At 47.9% G+C, this 15,911-nt stretch overlaps 1 protein-coding gene and 2 long non-coding RNA genes across 3 annotated transcripts in view; 2 read left to right on the top strand and 1 right to left on the bottom strand.

Annotated features, from left to right (window-relative positions):
- Nucleotides 1-1,071: 1,071 nt before the first annotated feature.
- Nucleotides 1,072-7,218, top strand: LOC129604216 (uncharacterized). The gene is made up of 3 exons (XR_008694910.1): nt 1,072-1,176; nt 6,644-6,743; nt 6,916-7,218. It is a non-coding gene; the product is annotated as an uncharacterized LOC129604216 (long non-coding RNA).
- The window catches only part of alx4b (ALX homeobox 4b), a 14,106-nt gene continuing 5,226 nt past the window's right edge, over nt 7,032-15,911 (bottom strand). The window contains exons 2-4 of the mRNA XM_029154340.3: nt 13,493-13,806; nt 9,314-9,442; nt 7,032-9,224 (exon numbers count right to left, since the gene is read on the bottom strand). Coding sequence (XP_029010173.1) covers nt 8,904-9,224; nt 9,314-9,442; nt 13,493-13,806 — 764 coding nt within the window. The 3' untranslated portion in view covers nt 7,032-8,903. The remainder of the gene's footprint in view (nt 9,225-9,313; nt 9,443-13,492; nt 13,807-15,911) is intronic.
- LOC129604217 (uncharacterized) overlaps nt 7,524-15,911 on the top strand; it is a 23,208-nt gene continuing 14,820 nt past the window's right edge. The window contains exon 1 of the long non-coding RNA XR_008694911.1: nt 7,524-7,613. This is a non-coding gene — a long non-coding RNA (uncharacterized LOC129604217). The remainder of the gene's footprint in view (nt 7,614-15,911) is intronic.

Genomic DNA, 15,911 nt, shown 5'->3' with positions numbered 1-15,911 from the left:
GAGAAAATCTGTAGCAATTGCAAATGGGTCAAACATGCAGAAGGTAAAAGCTAATCAAGGAAAAAATAACATAAATCACAGAGGTGCATTTGTGAAACTGCATTAGAAGAAATGGGAGATTTCTGCAATTTACCTCAACCAAGGTAATGTATCTGGTATCTTGCTAGAGCAAATTATGTCGCAACAGCAATTTGCTGAATCGTGCCCATTTACTTATATCATGGCATAAATCCAAGAAACAGCTTAGGTCATATACATTTCAGAACGTTTTTATTTGTAGAAACCAATTTAGTTCTGCAATGTGCCGTTTTCCTCCTCATTTAGAACTGTCCACGCACACACACACCTAAAAGAGTCCACACAGTTTTTCAAAGCTGATGTTCCTTCGGCCACTAGGGGGCAGTAAACAACCCAGAGCCGGACGCCGTTCTTCAGGTGTCAGGAACCTTTATCTTGTCGACATGAAGAAAAGAAGGAGCAACTCACTCGCTGTTCTGGAGTCATATTGTGGACAGTTTTTAAAAGTAGGTTCACTCTCAACCCTATATGTACAGTAACTCTATCTGTTTGGGGGGTTTCACTTGGATGCTAGCTTGCTAGGTGTTTATCCGCCATATTTGATTGATGCATATCACCCGCATTCACGGTGTTTAGGATTTGAATAGAACTCCAGCGGGAGCAGTTGGAGCGTAAAAGCAATTCAACGTTAACTGTTCCATCCAAATATCTAGTTTTAACTCAAATTGAATAGCATTTTATCAATTTAAATATAACTTACAAGAAAAGTAACATTTGACATTATCATTGGCCAAACCACTGACCATAGTCCTGCAAGTGACGTCACCTCTGTATCACGTGCGTCTAGGAGGCAGGACGTTCAGATGTCACTCATTCCCTCTGCGTGGGTGCTCTCCATCATTGGAGGACGCTGCTTTCTCCGTGTCCTCCTCGCTCTCTCCCTTTGAAGCATGTTTCCACTCATTTCACTGTAGCCATCTTTGTATTCTGGGCTTTTTTGCTCATGTGCTGAATCTCGGTCTGGCTCAGCTCTGACAAATCCTCTGTCTGTAGTGCAGGACTGGTCAGCAGCTCCTGAGCACCACGTTAGAGACCTGGGCTCTAAGCGAAGTACCAACTAAAGCCGGCGGCTGCTGCACTTCTGCCGTGGAGGTTTAGGTACTAATTAAATGCACCACATGAGGGCGCTAGAGTTCCTAATGCTGCTTTCACTTTCTTTCTTTATATACAAAAAGGAGACTCTGAATGTTAAGATGCATATATGAGGAAGTCAAATATTTATTTATCTAATAATTATTAATTTCTAAATGTAAGTATTGTATTTTGCTGTATAAATTACATTACATTTGGCTTTATCGACATGATAAGTGTTTTTCATGCTAATATAATCATGTGTATCCTGGATTGCATGGTTGAGCCCATATTCTCCCTCAAACGCTCAAGTTTTGGCCTGAAGCAAATTTGACGTGACTACAGGGCCAGACCTTCAAACGAATTCAGTGTGTCTTTGGTATTTTAGGCACAGTTTGCATTTGACCTGCTCGATCAGAACGTGAGCACCAGTAGCAGTGGGCGAGACAGTGCCCCCCCCCCCTCAGGTCGGGCTCTCACAGGGTATTTAACAGCTGCTAAGTGTTACTGGTGGTCAGCGTGAGCGGCTTCTGGTCTCCAGCTCTAAAAGGGTTATTAACACAAGCTCTTCAAACTCTCCTGGTGGCATCAGAGCAGACAATAAGTGTATGAGCTGTTCACTAATACGGCCCCTGTGCCTGTTTCGGCCATGATGATGCTACAATCACGTTTGGATCCAGATGTGAGTTTTAAAAACAAACAAAAATCTGCCTGATGCGAAGGTTCTGTTTGTTATATCACACACATTAAAGGGCACTTTCATTTTTCTGAAGAAGACCAAAAATAAAGCATTTGTTCTGCTTGGAAGTTGTGATGTGACTTGACAGTTTGCGGTGAAAGTCTGTCTTAATTGTGGCCACAGGAAAATACTCGCAGAAGCTTTTAGATCCTCTTTATAGTAACAAACCTTAACAGAAGAACAAACACAAACAAACATGTAAGAGCGCTTCTTTGTTCTCAGTATGTCATCAGTTACATGGTTAGGATTTAAACCTTCCTACTGTTGTCAGAGACTTTTGAAAAAGGACTTTTAAACATAATGTTTAATTTCCTCCAGTTTGGGGTCACAAAGCACTGATGTTGTGATTTCGACGTCTCCGCTGAAGCGCAGTCTCGCAGCACCACATCTCTCCTTTGCCTCATAAAAATTCCTCTCAGGAAAAGGGAGACGAGTGTGAGGGATGAGAGCGCGGCGGAGCCGAGGGGCTCCGTGTTCAGTTTGTTTTAGGCCCCTGTTTAAAGAGGAAACTTTGATTGTGTGATGATTTATGAGTGGTTGGCCTCCCAGGGGGATTAGGGAGCCGGTTTTCCTGCTTGTAATAACCCACCCTCTAATATAAAGCGTACGCCTTGCTTTGTGTGGTGTTAGTCCAGCGTGAGAGGTGTTAGGTCCGGCAGGACTTAAAGGGCCCGGTGAAACCATAGCGGCGGCAGTGGATCCACATCTGCCGTGACGTGACTGCAGATCCTGTGTGAGAGTGTGGAAAATGCTTGTTTGACACACGGGACGTGCAGTCGACCGCCGTGACACGGTGCGTCCCACAGAGCGAGTGGCCTTGGACCCGACCGGGCCGCCTCTGTGACGCAGTGCGGTGCCCGCGACCACGCACGGAGCGGGAAGCGACGCGGAGAGGCCGGGCGCCGGGTCTGTGGGGAAGGGCTGCTTCTCAGGCTGAGCGTCCTCGCTGTCATGAGGGATTTCTCCAGCTCCGTGACTCACTTGTGAAGCATGTCTTTCCACAGAGCTGGGATTTAGCCGATGACTACAAATAGACGGCCCGGACCACGTGAGGCGACCACAAAAGCGCTCTACGGTTACAAAGGAGGAGGGCGCTGTTCAGAGTCCAGCTGAGGGCAAATGATCCAGCGTTCTCCATTAGTGATCTCTCTGCTTTCTCGCTTTCGCCCGCAGCTGGAAGCTAATGCGGCACTCAGCCGCCGGGTGCGGAGCCGCCCGTCACTCAAATCCGGAGTGACCCCTGTGCGTGCGGGTCCACGAGAGGTCGGCTGCTGTGCGCGTCTGACCTTTGACCCTGGCGGCAGCCATCGAGGCCGCACTCAAGCGCACGGTAAATCAGAGCGATGCTCCGCCGCCCCCCAGATTCACTAGATTCCTAATTGGAAGCATGTTGCAGAGAGCCGAGACAAAATGCTGCTCCAGAGCAACAGCGCTGCGGGGGTTAGAAACACAGGCTGATAACAGTGAAGCGTGGACGGCCTGCTGGTTTCACTATGTCAACTCTTAAATTTTAAGGGGGCTTCACACAGACAGTGTGAAAAGTGGAGGAATCCCACTGGCTGGCAGCTGACGCTCCATCAGTCAAGTCACTCATGTTCTGCCATATGTGTCTTGTAAACGCACAGAGAAGAGCGTGTTTATAAACATATCCAATGTTCTCATGTCTTTATGCTTCTGAGATCTGGCACTTTTATATTTGCTTGTTTCTCCAGCTCGCTCGCCCACTCTCTCTCTCTCAGCAGCGGTACACAAGTGCTGATTTAACCCACTAACCCGGAGGCTGGAGGCAAAGCCCTTCGCCTCCCTATAGCCCCGAGTCAGTACCACTTTAAATGCCTTTCCCCTCTGTTTATGTTAGCATGTCAAAAAGCCACACTAGACATTTCCACACGCTAATAAACTAGAGTTTTATTAGTGGGAGATGGTGAGCGATGCGAGGCCGTCTCCACGGCAACCGACCACAGAGTTGCCTCTCGGGCAGCTGACGGTTGTTTGGTGGCCGCTGTCGGCTGATGGGAGGACGGCGAGAGGCCGGGGGTTCTCACAGGTGGGAGGATGCTCCCTGTGACCCACTGGATGGAGACCGGAGCCTCCAGCCTGCTGTTTGTCCTGCTCCGTGTCGAAGTGGTCGCTCATCGTCACGGCAACGCTCACACAGCGGCCTCAAAGGTGTTTCATTTACTGAATAAGGGGGGTGCAGTTATTTGTAATTCAGTTTCATCTGCAGGTCTTGAATGCCGCTGTTGCAGATATTTAAATTGCTTGGCGACCACGTGTTGGAGCGACTCCGCCGGCCTTGTTTAGCTCAGTGTGTGAGGACGGCCTGGACCGCAGCCAGAGGTCCCATTAGAAAGCGCTCAGGGAAGTGGGGTTTTCGTGATCCACTCACAGCAGACTTCCACCCTGAGCCAAGTCCCCCTCCCACACTTATTTCCCTTTACCCACACAGCGACCTGTCAGTTTCCAGTGAACACACTCCCACTTGGTTGGAAAACGCAAAGCTGATCTTAGATCAGTGGAATATTGAGCGCTGCTCAAGGCTGGTTTTGTAGTTTCATGTTCTCATCGACCGGCCGTCGTGATGGACGTTTTGCAGGTCAAAGCCAAGTGTGTTTTGTTCTTTCATCCTCAGCCACCTGCCTCTCACCACAGAGCCACGCTGAGGGGATGTAGTTCGGACTTCCAGCCACAGCAGGAGGCTGTTTGCCTTTTATGTCCCTTAGGACAGCGTCATATTTTAAGCCTCCGCTGAGTGTGTTTGATTTACGACAAGGAGCCATTTCAAGTTATTTGAATGAAGTAGACTTGGTTTTACAGTAGCAGACGTAGCTGCTGTGAATTTACGCGTTTGGGTATGAGTTTTTGTTTTTTGCGAGTCATTCCTTTACACTTCACAGTCCGTCTTTCACATTTGATTAACAGTGTAAACAGCAGCTTCTTTCAAACCAAGGGGATCATTTAACAGTGTAAACCAAAGTGTCCGCTCTAAAATATGACCTATAACTGATGTTTTGCTGAAAGCTGATCTATAGGAGCTGATTTACTGCCTTGGCCTCGCTAACGATGGTCCTTCTAATGAGCAGCTCAGGCTTCCACTTGTTTATTGAGCATGTTGGCTGACGGGCCGACTGACGGAAAAACTGTGTATGAGGAATTGGATCTGTCCCCTGTTTTCTATATCGGCTGGGCCCTAATGCATTGGGGTGAACTTTGAAGTGCCCTAATGGTCTTCACGCTCTCTTGACCATGCAAGCTTCTATTAATGGTGTCAGTGGAGCCTGGCTGGAGCAGCGTGACCCATTAGACCTAATGAGAAAGCTCTTCTTCCACCCTCCTTCATTTTTTTTAATTTTATTTTATTTTTGCAGACACGTTGTCTCTTCAATCACCACTATTTCCAGTTGTCATCGCCATCCTCCGTGTTTGTGTAATGATCTCATTATCATCGTGATTTCTCATATTACTCGGACCTCTTGATTTTATCATTTATTGGGGAGTTGGATAAGTCAGTAAACAAAACGATGAACATCGGCCAGAGCCCCAGACACAGTTGGCTCTATAAATAATACAATTGTTGACATTTGCTCTTTGCACACCACTACATTCAATTTAATACGAAGAAACCATTTGGGAATTATAACCATTTCCATACACAGCTATTTTGGAACACATGGTTTCACAAAACGCTGGTAAAAACTGAGATTAACTTGCAGCAGAAAAATGGAAAATGGATGCGGGGGACACTGGGGGAGCTGTAAAAGCACTGACAGCAATGCATAAACATGCAAGTTTCTGTCCTTAAGGGACTTGTTGATGAAGATAAAACCTCTCCAGGGGTTTTCTGACGTACAGTAGAGTCACTGTAAGGCAGCCCTGTGCTGTTGTGGAAGACGTCTGTGTAAGCAAGCTTTATTGTCATTGCCACCGAAAGGACATAAAAGAGGAAATGGCTATTGTTTAATAGTATTTGATGTGACGTGTACAAGCCTGTGCTAAAACGGCCCCACTTCCATCCGTCCCGCTGATGATCTCCAGCTCCTCGAGCCAGATCCGGAGCCTCTGGGTGACAGCGGGCTTCTCTGGAGCCTTGCCGTTCTCATGCGATCAGAGCATTCCGGTTAAACTCTTGCACAACAGTGGAAAGGATGGCGATTGTTGCTGCGAGCAGGCAGCGATGGGAGGGCTCCAACATTCTTCGCAGGGCAAAGACCACAGCGATGGCAAGACGGGAGTTGGCACCGGTCGAGGTTCTTTTTCCTGGCCGTGCCTTCCCTTTGTCTTGCTCAGTGGTTGTGCTTCGTGTGGATGATACTCAGCAGCTTGAAATCAGGGGGGGGGAATTTATTTCGGGCGCAGTTTCAGTGGTGTGAGTTTTTGAAGCCCTTATGAAAATGTTTTTTTTTTCTGGAGATTGTTTTGTTGCATGATTGAGCTCAAATTGCAGAAACAAGGGACATGTGTGTGAAGTGATGTTGAGCACCGCATAGCGTTCCACTCGGCCCGGCCGTAGTTGGGTTGTTAGGCAAAAACCACCTGGAGGTATTTAAAGCCCATTCAAACTATTAGGCTCTACTTTGAGCCTAATGGCTCAGACAGAGCATCCCATCTGGAAGCTGCTGATGCGAAGAAAGGATCAGGATCACATATCATCCACGTTCAAACACGTTCATCTTGAGTCAGTGATACAATAAATATTTTTACAGTTCGTCAATGAGTTTTGACTCTGTTAAGCCCCTTTATGTCATTTCCTCTCAGTTTGTCAGCAGGTTCCGTGAAAACCACAAGTATTTAAGAGGAAATGTTTTAAGACTGAGGCTACAGCAGCTTACTGTAGCTGCCTCCACTCTGTCCAAAGGTAAGATCCAGCTCACCTCTGAGTCTTAGTATTCAACACATTATATCTCTTGGTCAGTTAGTAAAACTAAAGAAATACAGTAAAGCCGTATCTTGCAATGTCTGCAAAAAGTTTCCTTAACAAAAAGATGTCTTCGGTTTCATACGTTCAGGATTTTTTATGCTTTACACAGAATATTGTTAAAGGAGGTTTCCTGCCTGTCGGTACCTTTTACTGTGTGCCAGCGATGCTGCCAAAGCGACGGAGCAAGCTGATTCCCAAGGCCTTTAAAGAAGAAACCATTCCAAATTCACTGTTGGAGATTAATTTATTTCATATTGACTTCAAGAACAGAAACAACAAGTTACTTATGTACAAACAAACGTCCAGCACCTTGAATAGATGCTGCTCATGGTGCTAAATATGGAGACAGTTCTTGACTCACCTCTGGCTTTAGGAAAGACACTAGACCAGTAAAAAAAAATACAAAAGACCCTCTCCAACACTGTAAGTGCAATAACTTATTGCAATGGCACATTATGTAATGTCACAATCAGATGTAGAAATATTTGATTAATATACAAAAAGCTGCTTAAAGCAATAAGAACATTAGAAAGCTATTTCAACCACACAAACCATCATTTTACACTTCTTGGCATTATTGCTGTAATACTTTATTGGTTTATCTCTGGAGGTCCATTATCTGACAAACAAGCAAAAAAAAATGTACGAGCGAAAGGAACAATGTCGTTTTTATTGTTCGCGTTCACACGGTACGTCATAACATTAAACCATGCATTTGTTTCAGTAGTATCCACATGGGTGGAGCTGCAGAGGAGGGGAGCACTGAGGGAGCATCAGCCAGAAGACCAATACCGCAAACCTGACAAAGTAGGAACCCAGACACACTTCACATCCGCTCAATCCTGAAAACAGCCTAAAATGTTTCCTGGCACATCCAGTTTCTTAAGGGGACTGAGCCGTAGCTTCATTTCTAAAGCCTTTGTCTTTGTATTTACAATTCTAGTATTTTATTGACTAAAAAACAGCAACTGCATAAATATGGGAAATAACTGAGTTGCTGTGAGGCTGTAATGGGCAGCTCTAAGGAGCAGACCTTTCTCGAGTCCTTCACACCAGGGGCCGTCATAGAGAGATCAGCCAAAGGACTAATGAGGCCTGTCTCTACCCTCGGCCTGCAGCTCGGCGCTGGTGACGCGCTTATTCCAGGGAGGCAACGCACTGAGACACGCCTGCAATCACTGAACATGCTCTCCGCATTCCTGGAGTCCCGCTCTCACGTCATCACATTACCTAAAGCTCACAGAACGCTGCTCAGGACCCTCAGAGCCTCTGACGGAGTCTGTGTCCGAGCGCGTTTGCTGGCCCTGACGCTAATGAAGCGTGTCTATTCCTGCCGGTGGCTGATTGAGCCCGCTGTGGTTAGTTGGTGTTGAAGGCTGCTGCTGCTGCGCCTCGTCTGCCAGTGGAGACGCCGTTTCCTGTAACCCGAGGCCCGGGCCTCTGCGGGGGAGCCTCCCCCCGGGGGAGCAAACAGCACCTTGGTTTCAAATCGCTGCCGCTCCAATGGACGCCCTCCTGGACTAAACTGGCACAAGCCGTGTCTGCGCTCGCTCAGTTGGACACACTTATTGCTTCCGCTCGGTCCGAGCGTGAACGGCAAAATGAACGTTTTCAACAGAGGAGACTTGTCTGCTTCTCTTATCTGCTTCTGTGTTTGTCCTCATCAAGTGGAGCCATTTTAAACTTGATTTAAGTACTGATTGCTCACGTGTGAGTGAAGTGTAAACAACGTGACTGGGAAACTGGGGTGGTACCAGACGTAACCTGAAGGTGACAAACAATATGGGTCATCTAAAATACTATAAGGCGTCTGTGTTTTTGTAAACGATCTGTGATATTGCTCGGTGCATCATCTGTCATACGCCGGACCCATTTTTTTTAATTGGGTCACAAATTGAGGAAGAAGAAACATCTTCTGTGTCACACTGGTGTTTGTGTCTCACTCTCAGCCTCTGCTTATCGTCCCAGTCATTGTTACATTGGTCTGGCTGATTGTCCACCCCTTATTATCTGTTCTGATGACCTGTGTTGTCAGTGGCGCTCCCCAGGAAAAGCTCCCTCCTCCCCCACAGCGCTGAGTGGACCCGGGCGGGGGCATCATGTCGCCCAAGAGATGGCCGCACTGTGTTCCTTGGCCTTCATGCGCAGCGCGGCGATGCTGGAGGACTTGCGGTCCGGATCCACGTTGAGATCATAGCCGTTAATTCCCCCGCCCATCGCAGGGCTGCCGAACAGGCTGCCCATGTGCGTCTGTCCCATGTGGCTGCTTCCTGGACTGGGCACGCCCAGGAAGTCGGAGACGCCCCCCGGACCGTGGGGGTGGGGGGGCATGCAGGAGGGCACAGAGTCACAAGGCACCACGCAGCCGGGCACTGGGGAGGCGCCGCTGCTGCTCCCGATCCATGAGGGGTTCTGGATCTGAGGAGAGACCACGGTGCCCAAGTTCAAGCAAGTGCCACACATGGCACGAATCTCTATTCCAAAGCTGGGCTGTCGCTGTCTTTTACCTGTGCGTAGTTCTCGGGCCGAGTGAGGAGAGGCAGCTCGTACGCGGTGGAAAAGTGCGTCCTGACCTGCTGCATCTGCCCAAAACGCTCCCTCTTCCTCCACTTGGCTCTGCGATTCTGGAACCACACCTGCAAAGCAAGCAGAACACTGTATGAGGACAAGGAGGCGCAGAGATTGGTCTCAAATACATCTGCGGAGGTTTCCAACCCACATGCAGTACAGTGGAACCCCCCTCTGCTGCTAGAATACATAAATGGGGCCATCCTCTCCACGCAGCAAGACGCCGTAAGAAACCGAGCCACATAAAATGAAGAAAGTGAGGCGAATAAATTCTGCAGCACATGAAAGTCCAGGCGCAGGTTGTAAGAGTTGACGGGCCTTTAAAGTGCCGTCCTTACGAAGCTATTGATGTGAAAATGGCGAGTCTCCCCCGGTGCTGTGCGTTTCAGCTCCTCCCTTTGATACGCAGGCCTCTGCCTCCCTTCAGGCTGCCAGCGTCGACAGATCCACATCTGGGCCTGTAGCCATTCATAAATCACTCTGAGATAGGTGTGCTCTCCCCCACATGTCAGTACAGCTGGACAGTGGGGAATCCCTCTGTGTAGTCCATGAAACGGGTTCAGCCTTCCACCAAATGCTCGCATTCAAGTTTATTATATAAAGCGGTTTTCTGGCTAATTTCTTCTGTTGAGATGGAGAGACATTGTGCTTTGCAGAAAGCTTGCGGTGCTTGATGACAGACCGGGTGCAGGCTACCGAGGCCACTTCTTAACTCTGGAAAGGAAAACACTCAACATTGGAGCAAAGCAGGACTCAGACGAAGCTGTGTCGGAAAAGACGTGTGCAAAGATGTTGAATTTTGCAGCTTTGAAAGAAACTTCCAGACTGCAAAGGAAAGGAAGTCTTGCTTGCATCCAGATATGCTGCATTGCGTCTCTGTTTCACTTTTTGTGGAGTTTGTGCAGTTTGTTAACTGGTTTACTGACGCTCCTAACTGGGCTGGATAAAAATGTTAGCTGAGATAATTGATCTGACAAACGTAGATCTCAAATTGACCACTTTTCTCTGCTTTGCACAGTTTTTTCTCTTTTCTCATAGAGGAGAGTGGAGAGCAGGGAGTCTCTGCATGTTTGTGTTTCTATTTGTTGGTCGTCTGAATCGTATCCTCCCAAGAGGAAAGGGGGGGAAACTTCTTCAAAGAGCGAAAAGACAACGACTGAGCTTCAACGTGGGGGTTTGAACTTGGATTGCGGGTAGATTCCCAGCTCAATCAGCTTGTGGTTTTCACAGTCCCTGACATGCAATTTCCCCAGTTCAGACCCCCCTTGTGTATTTGACTCTTCCTCTATATCGACCTAAAATGCAAAGTAGTAGCTTTTTTTTAAAGAAAGGTTTTTAAAATAAAGCTGTTTATTCTGAGATGGGAAACTGCTAATAACGGGTGTTTTCTCCAGTTCTCTTGGTACTTATAACTTCAGCCTGCGTTATTGTGAGAAGCTGATGTAAAAAAATGTGGTCTGACATCCACATGCCGGGGCTCAGCTGGTGAGATTAGAGAGCAGCTCACGCTTTCAGGGGAAAGCTGATATTTGAGGTGGGGGCTGAACTCCAAAGTCAAGGTGACGGGCTGTTGCCCTGTGAATTATATCATATGGTTGCCGGGGGACCTGGAGTCCATGTTATATTCCCTGTGAGGGGAGTGTGTCATTTCTTTTTGGGGTCATGATTTCAGGCCGGCTTTGACACTTTGATTAGCTGGAATGAAACACGTCATGTAAACAGACTCTGTGCCTGTTAGCTGCACACAACCTCCTTCTCCAATTTTTTACTTTGTGTATATTGACGTTGATTGATGGTGAGGATATTAAATTTTTCAACTGGGCACAGTGATGCCGTCACAAATTTACAAGAAGTTGAATTCTAATTGATTTTATCTGTATAAAATTTGATCAGCTGCTGTCAGTTATATTGACGCATACCTCCAGTTTTCTCCTCCACTGATTTCCACCTCGTCACGGAAGCTCAGCCTTCTAGTCTCCCCCTCCAGCCCCCATACCCCCGCCCCCCGCCTCCCACCGACCCTTCTCTCAGTGTCTCTCCTCCCTCCTCCCTTTTAAGTCAGCGAGGGGAAGTGGGGATATTGGAAAGTGAGATGGGAGAATGTTCAAACTGGAGCTTGTTTTCATTTCATGTTTAATTTCCTGACGCCTAAGCCCTTGGCTTTCCCGGCTAACCCCTCTGACCTTTCAGAGGCATACAGACAGTGAGCAGCGGACCAGGCGCACACTTACACCCACACACACAGGATGCACGCGAAACACACATTAACATACGCTTTTACAGACAGGACTCAAAGTCCATCACTGTTTTTTAACCTGGACGGTCTCCCTCGCTTATTGAAACCAGTCATAAACAAGCAAACAGAGTCTTAGCGTATATATGCCCCTTGTCATGGGTTCTTGGTGCGGAGTGTGTCATGTTTCAGAGAGCGTTCGCTCGACGTAGCTTTGCCTTTGAACCACAGTACAAATGAGACCCAAGCCAAATAGTTTGGCGGAGAGATCATTCGGAGAACATTATGAAGTCAGATGTGTCCTTTGCTGCTCTGTGTCTCCTGTTCCCCGACTTATGAAGTCTGTTAAAAGAGAAGCCTAATGTTGCCTTTGCACAAGCCGAGTCCCAATTAACCGGACTCATGTCTTATTATTTCTTATTATGAACAACTTGAACCCGTCGTGTATACAGAACAATGCCCCAAAGTAAGTGTATTCACCCACGGCAAACGCACACTAGGTTTGTTTATTTTATCTAGCAGACATCTGCAAGGAAGGTGGCTCAGACCTCTTGGAGCTCCAAGTGCTTGGCAGTGATACAGTAATTGCTAAAGATGTTGACAGCAAAAGGCAGCTTACAGAGCCATTAAAGAGCTTTATTTATGCTCCAGAGCCAGCAGGCAGAGAGAGGGAGGAAGAGGGAGCGAGGGAGGGCAGAGTGCAGCGCTGCAAACGCAGCTTTGAAGTCCGGCCGTCTCACCTCATCTCTGTCGCGCTGGGCCGCGGCGATTGATAGACTGCCTCCGCAGTCACTCAAACGCGGCCTCCTCCTCCTCCGTGGCGACGCTCGAATCTGGGGCCGCCAGCTAATTGTGCTAAATAAACTAGTGGCGGCAGAAGTCGCAGATGTGATTATGGCGCGCTGCAGCTGGGTTTATGAAGGCATTCATCATCTGAGCGAGGATGAAACCGTAGGACCTTGACATTGGCATTTTGGCAGAAAACATCTGTACTCTGGCTCTCAGTGGCTGCAGTTTCTGAGATGAAACAACTTCCCCGTTCGCTTGCTCGGTTTCCAGTGCCCCTTGGTATTTAACGATTGGATATCCCTGGACTTTGTCTTGACGGACCTTCACTTGAAATTGTGGGGTTTAGTGTTGATTGTGTGCATATTTAGGTCTGATTTTAGGGTCAGCTCTCACAGTGTCACAGTCTCTGCTCTATGCTTTTCAGATGAGGAAGTTAATTATATTCATCTGGGGAATAGATGATTCTGTGTGAACACAACATGAATGCACTTATTTTACTGTACCAGCACAAGGACCCGGCCAGGTTCTCGGTCCCTGACTTTGTCTGGGACTGTGCATGGAAATTGAAGCTGGCATGTCAACGTGTTTTTTATATCCTCGCCCAAATATCTTTGATGATTTTTACTTTTTTCTCCCCCGGCCTCTTGGAGTTGTGCGGTGAAGCGGTTTGAACATGGCGGCGCTGGGGAGAAACCCTTGACCTTTGACCCTTCTGCCGAGTCTGCAGCATGTAAGAGCTAAGCGTATTCCCCTAGTCCCATCCATCCCACACTGATCTAAAACTGGCAGACAGACAGACAGACGGAGAACAATAGGCCTTGCTGTCTGCTGTTCCGAGCAACCTTTGTCATCATGCCAGCCTTAACTCTCCTAGTTCCCTCTGTTGGTTCCCTGGGTGATTATTAGCATGCAAACATGCAGACATTTAGCACGACACCGCTGACAGTTCTTTCAAGATCAAGGCACAACATTGGTCATTTTAGAGCAGCACAACAACAGACATTCGTAGTCGAGTCACGAGCATCATTGTGAAGTACTGTTTCCCCTTTGTTTCATAGTGAAGTTGTTTTCGACACGTCGATGCCGCCGTTCTCACCTGCACGCGTGCCTCTGTCAGGTCGGTCCTCAGAGCCAGCTGCTCCCGTGCGTAGACATCCGGGTAGTGGGTCTTCTGGAACACCTTCTCCAGCTCCTCCAGCTGGTAGCTGGTGAACGTCGTGCGGTTGCGCCTCTTCTTGCCCTTGTTGCTCTCAGCCTCGCTTTTGTCCAGAGGACTGGACATGTCGGAGCCCGGCCGCTCGTTTTGGCCCTTCATCACCGGCTCCTTCAGGTTCAGATAGCTGCCCTCCATCCCAGGAGGGTCCACGCTGGGGGGCAGCTCGGACTCAATCAGGCCACTGTTGTCCTTCCCTGTAGGAGGAGGTTGACATGGAGGTAGAGGGAAGTGTGGGAGCTGTCAGACGTCATTTGCTTAAGCTTCATCAGTTTCATACACAGCATCTAGTTAGTCTAGACTATGAACGTCATTATAGTAGTTTTTTTAAAATATGTCTCATGTTAAAGCACTTTAATTCTGCACTGAGGATTGACAGCGTCCTCATAACAGTTTAAATAATACAGTGTTTTTACAAAAATACAAAAGAATGTATTGTATATATGTATTGATATTATTTTCAAACAGGCCTGTTGTCAATAACAGTTCTATAATTATTGTTATTCAGCAATATTCAGCCATGCTTTCAAGCGGTGCCTCGGTCGAGTTAGTGAATGTCTGATCATCATCATGTTACGACATCCACACACAACCACATTTACTTTAAGCTTACATCACCTGTGTAATGTTTTACATTAGGCTTCAAAGGCCTTGTCTACATGCGGCAGGTCTAAACGTTGCCGGGAAGAAACGTCCTTTTCTGTTTGAAAGCCGTGTCACTGCACATTGGCGTGACCCGTGACACGCGAAACCCGAGCCGGCCAGAACCGGCTCCTCCTCGGGCCCCGCGCGGTGGGCCCCGTGCGTGAGGGCGACCAGACCTGCTCCGCGGCCGCGGCCCCCGCGTATGTAAACAATGCCGCGTTTGTCACCTTCAATTTCCAAAGCGCCCATTTTGTGACAGACCTCATTTTGTTTCTGCCGGCGCATGCCGGCGTTTTTTGTTTCCTCCTCGGAGATGAAGAAAGCTGTCCCTTCGCCTTCAATAAACAAACCGCCGTGTGAATAAATACGCCGACGGGCTCTGGTTGAGGGCCACTGAGAGCTGTGCTCTGTCACATTCTCTATTTGTCTTTCCTGCGAAGCACCATGTCCTAACTGTACTGGTCTGAAACCAGCACATAATGGCCTCCTCCGTGTAAACATTCAGCCCAAGAACATTTTAGCTTGGTCAACTTCATGACTTACGTCTGCCCGTGTTTTTGTTGTGAGTGACGTCAGTGCTGGTGCCTTTTTTACCAGGTGAAGGAGAGTCGACACCTTGTGGCGGTGGTGATGCTGAGCCGAGCGCTTCGGTGGTCATTGAGGTGAATACACGACTAGTTTTAGGGTGATGGAGCGAGGCGGAGGTCATGTGCAACATGCATGTTTGTTTTCATGGATCACTGTGCCTTTAGCTGGAGTGAGCCCCCCTCCTCCTCCTCCTCCAGCACCAGTCTCTGCCTCAGCCTTTTCCTGACTAAGATGCTAATGGAACAACACGGCTCTCCTAGCTGGGGGTCATGACCTCATATCGGTGTGGCCCACCTGATACAGATGCTCTAACTAGTCTCTTACTTTACATATTTAGGTTCTATCCGGGGTCGAAGCATAAGTACACGCTGATGGATGCAATGCAAAGGGGGATAGGAAAAAGGGGGATAGGACCTTTCTTCAGAGCTGTAGTTCTCACATTTTGGGATCATTCTGCAGTGAAGCATAAGGAATGAAAATAATAGGAAATATTTAAACTGGCTTTGTCTAAAGTCTGGCAGCCAGAGCCTAAAAATGCATCAATTAACATTTAATTCTTAGTGGGAACCCACTGCTCACAATCTGTCAACAAATTCACCGTTTTGTGCTTATGCCGACTTATAGGAATATAATTTACACTCTAATCTGCACTAATTAGAACAGATCTGCCCTAATCAGCATCTTTTCTGTCTGCTTCTCCGAGCCCATCTTTCTTTTTCTGCCATGCTAAGCACACTGAATCCTTTCCCACAAACATCTCCCAGTATTCCCGCACGCTGAGCTGTCTCTTCTGCACACTGCTCCAGAGAACGGGGCCATCGCACACGGCTTTCTTTTCGGAGCCAAGATTCCAGCACGCTGGCTCCGGGTTTTCCAGCGTTGGGTGGAATGTGTTTTTAACTGTCGTTGCCGCTGCAGCGTTCATCGGCGTATGTGCGATATCGCCTCGCAGTTTGCCCGAGTTACTTTGTGACAAGCTGCAGACCTCTTCGGTTAGCTGAGGTCAGATGTTTACTAGGGTCAGCGATTTAATCACTGCTGAAAACAGAGAGAAAACATCAAAGTGTAA

This window comes from Betta splendens, chromosome 6, assembly GCF_900634795.4.
Source record: "Betta splendens chromosome 6, fBetSpl5.4, whole genome shotgun sequence".
Taxonomy (NCBI): domain Eukaryota; kingdom Metazoa; phylum Chordata; class Actinopteri; order Anabantiformes; family Osphronemidae; genus Betta; species Betta splendens.
Note: the sequence above shows the minus strand (reverse complement) of the source record. Positions and strands in the feature narration are given on the sequence as shown.